This window comes from Cornus florida, unplaced genomic scaffold (assembly GCF_030987335.1).
Source record: "Cornus florida cultivar Cherokee Brave unplaced genomic scaffold, ASM3098733v1 CherokeeBrave_3.0.0_Hap2_Chr08, whole genome shotgun sequence".
Taxonomy (NCBI): Eukaryota; Viridiplantae; Streptophyta; class Magnoliopsida; order Cornales; family Cornaceae; genus Cornus; species Cornus florida.
This window is the reverse complement of record NW_026775578.1, coordinates 5,210,852-5,216,971: the sequence shown is the minus strand read 5'-3', so window position 1 is coordinate 5,216,971 and position 6,120 is coordinate 5,210,852. Positions and strand designations below refer to the sequence as shown.

At 38.0% G+C, this 6,120-nt stretch overlaps 1 protein-coding gene across 1 annotated transcript; it reads left to right on the top strand.

Annotated features, from left to right (window-relative positions):
- The first annotated feature begins 2,122 nt into the window (after window positions 1-2,122).
- Window positions 2,123-6,112, top strand: LOC132269044 (TOM1-like protein 2). The gene is made up of 3 exons (XM_059770039.1): window positions 2,123-2,840; window positions 4,889-5,161; window positions 5,586-6,112. Exons 1-3 carry the CDS (start codon window positions 2,349-2,351, stop codon window positions 5,949-5,951), a joined length of 1,131 nt encoding a protein of 376 aa, XP_059626022.1. The 5' UTR covers window positions 2,123-2,348; the 3' UTR covers window positions 5,952-6,112.
- The last annotated feature ends 8 nt before the right edge of the window (window positions 6,113-6,120 follow it).

The following is a 6,120-nucleotide window of genomic DNA, read 5'->3' as shown; positions in this document are numbered from 1 at the left end:
TCCATTTGCTACTACCAATGATGGACGGCCCAGATCGCTTTGATCTTGTAACTTCTTGAGCAATCTAAGAGTCTTGTGAGATCCAACGGCTATGATCTTTTAATCATGTAATTGAACAATAAAATGATCAGTCACATTTGAGATCTTTTGTGCAAAAATTGAAACTCCTAATCTCCATCTACCAACTAGGCAACTTGTTGACTGTGTTATAAAATAGGAAATAAAAATATATAAAGAATATTTTAAAAACCTTTATAAAAACAATCATATATTTTAAAACACGTTCCAACATATATATATAGTCATCTTTATCTGCACAACAAAACATTCATTTCCTACCAAAAGTTATAGTATAGTTATATATTTTCACCTTTTAAAAGTAAAAAAGTTGAAGATTTAAGTATTTGTAGAACAAGTGAGTGTGTTTCTTGCTATTACAATATATATATATCTTTCAAAGATTTACCATCATCTTAAAGTTGATAGGTGTAGGTAACCATCTACCATGTCATGTTCTGCTTAACACTTTCTGTTAATGAGGCATACTTGATAACTCTAGTAGGACCGTCTCTAGTCCTACTTGGCACCTCCTTGATGAAGCAGTAGTCTTGGGCAACTAGGTTTGAAATAGCTAATGTTGAGCTTGCAAGGGCAACGCTTTCCTGTGGAAGTACCCCGCTCTAGTCGGATGGGTCTCTCTATCCTTTTTTGAAGAAGCTTATTACTTACTTATTAGAGAGATTTTCCACATCGAGCACCTTTGCAGAAAAAGAGCTCAAGGTATTGGCAAAGAAGGAAAGTCCGAGACTCTAGAAAAAAAGGCCCTTGATAAGTCCCTTTTTTTTTTGTTTTGTTTTGGGAATATGACAAACATTGGACAGGCGGTTGGAATTCAAGGAACCGCCTTGACTCGAGGTCTACACGAAGGGGAAGAGAATGTTCATTACCCTTGATCAAGCTAATAGAACAATCATAAACAGCACATTAAATGCCTTGATTTATTAACAAGACACATATTAAATGCAAGATACAATTACCACCTCGATTAGAGGCACGAGTTGCCTCGAGCCACCTACCGGTGTCCCATCTGTAAAGAGGTTTCGGTCCATCGGGTAAGTGAAAAACCTATCCTCGTAATCGAAGATCTTTGACCAAGTAAAAAATAGTATAAATAGAAGTAGTAATTAGCCATCAAACACACACTAAACCATTGACAAACAGATACAACTCGTGAGCTCGAGCTACCTAATGTACTGAACAACTACCTTCTCTCTCTTAATTTCTTAGAGGAGAATCCCTTGTGTAGCTCGATTTCCCTTTTGGATACTGATCTCAGCATTCTTGACACGTGTGGAACGATCTCTTCATATCATCACAAACAATCATTACAATAGGCTAACTTAAGCTATTAAGTGATACTAACGTCTAATCCATCCATATGTATTTATTCATTTTTCCATTCGAATTTGATGTGCAAGTTCTCCTTGTAACATCCTCCCTTACCCGAATTTGCAATGCTTTCGTTGGGATCGAGTCATTTTACCTACCCGGGACACATTCGTACTATCTCGACCAGCAAATACTGAGTTTGATTCTAATACCAATTATAATATACTGGATGCTTTGCAATCTAACTAAAAATCTTAAATTATTAGACGAGATTAAGACACAACTCATATAAGCCCATCCACTTCTTCAACGCATAATTTATTCTACAAAATCTCAAAAGAAATAAAATGTAATAAGGAGATTTTTATCACAAGCCTAAGGGTGACAATTCGTGTTAGCGTGTCGTGTCGTGTTCGTGTTCGTGTTCGTGACACAATTATTAATTGTGTATAAGATCCTTGACATGAATACGACACGCTATGCGTAACCTGCTTAATAAATGAGTCAAGACTTGACACAACACAAAAAGACATATTTAAGTCATTTTTGACACGAACATGATGCGTTTATCTTACACGTATTAAGTTAATTATGTCATAATTATATTTATATGGTCAAATTCAAATACAATACGTTTAGCGGATCAATATCTGTCAAAGCAATCACGACGTGAACACAAACCCAAATCTTCCTACGAGTATCTTTTGTGGTGTTAGCTTGTGTTGTCATGGAAAAATCTTTAGTGGGACCCACCCCAGTTCACAGTAATCGCGCAGCTCTTGTTGCCTCAGCGTCACCGATCACACAGGACAGGGACCAAATCAGAGCCCACAATTATCTTCTATTTTGACAACCCAACAATAAATTCAACATCCACCTTCAAGAACTTAAAATTAGGGTTTAATAGTGTCAACCTAGTGTTTTCTTCATCGAATTAGGGTTTCCTTTACAGTACAGAGATGGACAAATTAAAACTAGCTTCATCTTCTTTGGGCGAGCGATTGAAGACCGGTGGAGCTCAGATGAGCCGAATCGTCAGCACGAAGATGAAGGAAATCTTACAAGCCCCAACGGCGGAGTCCAAATTCGTGGACGAAGCGACGTCGGAGAATATGGAAGAGCCCAACTGGGGCATGAACTTGCGGATTTGCGCGATGATCAACAGCGAAGAGTTGAGCGGTTCGGAGATCGTGAAGGCAATCAAGAAGAAGATATCGGGAAGAAGTGTGGTGAGCCAGAGGCTGAGTTTTGATCTGTTGGAGGCGTGCACGTCCAACTGCGAGAAGGTGTTCTCGGAGGTGGCCTCCGAGAAGGTGTTGGAGGAGATGGTTAGGATGATCGATGATCCGCGGTCCGATCACGAGAACAGAGACAAGGCTTTGCAGTTGATTAGGGCTTGGGGCCAGTCCGAGGATCTCAAGTATTTGCCTGTCTTTCATCAAACTTATATGGTGAATCTCTCTCTATGCATATAGCTTTTGTGGTTTATTTTATAATTCCATTTGTTTCTATCATTTATGCATTTTATATAGTTTGTTCAATAAGGTGAATCGTAGATGAGCTACACGGGCTCCTGATTGATTGATTAATTTGTGTGAATGCTAGCCATAGATGAGCATGATTGTTACTAGAGGATACCTTAGAACCAACAAGGGGTTTGATTGGAGGGTAATGATTGGGTTTTTGAAGTCATACATGAGTATTGCTGTACAAAGAGGGGGTAAGGGTGAAATTGGACGTATTTTGGGTTTGTGTTAATATCTTGATACTTGGTGGTTTGAATTGGGGACATGCAAGGTAGAATTGAAACATGTAGAGTAAAACTGTTAGCAGAACCAAAAGTGCCTGCTTCAGCTCATCATAGAAAATTAATGTGTGTCTTTGTGGCTCCAAAAACTAATTGTTGATGCCTGAAGGTCAGTGCCCACCCCCCACCTTTAAGATACTGCTTTCTGGGAATTTGGGGATGGACATATAATTGAAAAATGTAAAGTAAAAGAGTAATGATATTTGGGCTGAATAGTTTGGCAGAATTCTTTGTCCGAATACACTTGATTGGTCATTAAGGTAAGAAATAAGGAAGTGGTAGGTCCCACTTTCTTATATTTGGCATGCATTGACCAATTAAAAACATTCGGTTTAGAAATTCTGCCTAACTCATCGGCCTTTAAAATCATTTTCCAAAGTAAAATGGTAGAACCAAAAGTTGGTTGCCTCGGTATTGTTCAACCATGTATTTGTGAAATTTAACGGTAGGGAATCCTACAGAGCGAAATAAGGAAAATCCAAGTACAATCCTCAAAGGGGTTTGATTTGAGGGTAATGATTAGGTTTTCGAAGCGATACTTGTCTATTCATTATTGCTGTAGAACGAGGAGCTAAGGGTGAAGTTAGGCATATTTTTGGGTTTGTGTTAGTATATTGATACTTGGTGGTTTGAATTTGGGGAATGAGGATAAAATTATAACATGCAAGATAGATGTTAGAACCAAAAGTGGCTGCTTCAACTCCTTGATAGAAAATTCATGTGTAGTTCCTTAAACTATTGTTGACACCTGAAGGTCCATGTCCACCTTTTAGATACTGCTTTCTGGGAATGGGGAATGGACATATAATTGAAACATGTAAAACAAAATGGTCGAACCAAAAGTTGGTTGCCTCGGTATTGTTTGACCATGTATTTGTGAAATTTAATTGCAGGGTACCTTACAGAGTGGAATATCCAAGGCGGAGTATATAATTCAATGCACATGACTTTTGACCTTTTATTAATATTCCACAGGCATGGCTACTATCTTCTTAACATTAGTAGATCTCAACAGATTAGGGGGAGATTCCAACAAATTAAGAGGACATGACTCGGCTTGGGACAGCCTTAGTCGTTTGCTATGCTTAAAATTTTTAATTGTTCTTTTGTTTTTATTTTTTATTTTTTAATCCTGTTTAATGTTTCAAGGTTTAATCTAAACAGTGACAACATCTCTGAAACTATTACCTAGAAGTGTGTGGCATCTTTCTTGTGTCATGTAGATTTCAACTTTGATCTTGCATATACTAGGTACTGGTGAGGGACATTTTCAGCACTCCTTCGCCGTAGAAATTTAATATAGTAACATGGCTTAGAGCTGAGGTTCTAATATTGTGTATGATGTACAATGCGGTTGTCTGTAGTAATTTGTCTCAAAATGGTTTGTAATACATTTTTTGTTTTTTGGATAAGAATGGTTTGTACGACTTCAATTTTTCTGAATGTATGGTTTTGTATATATTTGCATTATTTCCCGTTAGAGAAGAAACTTCTTCGTAGAAATGATTCAATGACGCACACAATAAAAATATTGTGTTTCTATTCCCTTTTCAATCTCCTTGTTTATATCTCAGTTAATTCTAGTTTTCACCCTTTTGTCGGTTGTTGCTTCCAGTTTGCCACGTATAGCATTGTTACAGGCACCAAAAGATGGTTTTGAGGTACTGATGCTCCATTTGTTTAAATTTGCAGAGTGTGCAGACTAGAGGGACACCTCCACCACCGCAAGGTGGGAATTCGCCTCCCATGCAATATTCCTTGGAGTCATATATTCGTCAACAGCCTATGTCACCGCCTAGAAGTTACCCTGTCCCTGACTTGGGCCTGGACAGTCCAGATAATAATAGTTCTTTACACAACTATGGTGACCAATCTGTTGAAGAAAAGAGAGAATTTCTTCTGATCACTCGAAACAGCCTTGACTTGTTCTCCAGCATGTTGAATTCAGAACCAAAACACATCAAGGTACGCGCACTTCTTTCATCAACAATAAATTATTTCTTTTCTTTCTTTCTTTCTTTTTTTATTTATTTTTTTATTTTTAGGTCAAACCTCTAATTGTGTGTGCATATCATTGATTTGTTCCTCTTTTTCACAGCATTAGGTTATTATGTATTGTTATGAAATTTTCTACATGGGTTTGAATAAACCAATCTCATCTATATTTCAAGTATTTAGTAGTACCATATTGAATAGGATAAAATGTGTTGAGACCATGACTGGAATTTTAAGATTTTCTATATCAAAGTAATAGAATATGCATAATCAAGCTGGCACTGGTAAGGTTTTGGACTTACTCGGGGGCCTCCTTGGTCTGGGACTTTCTGCCAATTAAGCAAGTTATGAACGGAGAAGCAACTGTAACAGACAACTTCTTGTGTGGTTGCAGGATGATTTGATGGTGAGCATGCTGGAGAAGTGTAAGCAGTCGCTGCCTTCTGTTCAGAGAATTGCTGAAAGCACTATTGATGATGAGGTTATGCTCTTTGAGGCTCTGAATCTTCACGATGAGCTTCAACAAGTCATTTTCAGATACGAGGAAATGGAAGCTGCATTAGTGCCCAAAAGTGCACCGCCTGAAAACCCTGATACCACTGAAGGCAATTCACTTTTGCCAGTTGCAACCCGGAGTGAAATGAAGAGGGGAAATTCCCAAGAGGAGGAGAGCACAGAATCCAGCAGTGAAACCAAAAAGGAAAATTCTCCAAATGAACAGAGAGTTGAATCAGTCATTGACAAGAGAAGTATTGACTGAATGAGTGGGGGGTAAGTAGTGGTTGTATGTAATTTATATCTACGTATTGTTCTGTGTAGTTTTTGTTGCCCTGGGCATACTTCATTAACCATTAGCCCATTACATCCAGGATATTATAGTTTGCTTCTCTTTGAATGAGGTGGTTATTTATGTTTCTTTGACGATCTTT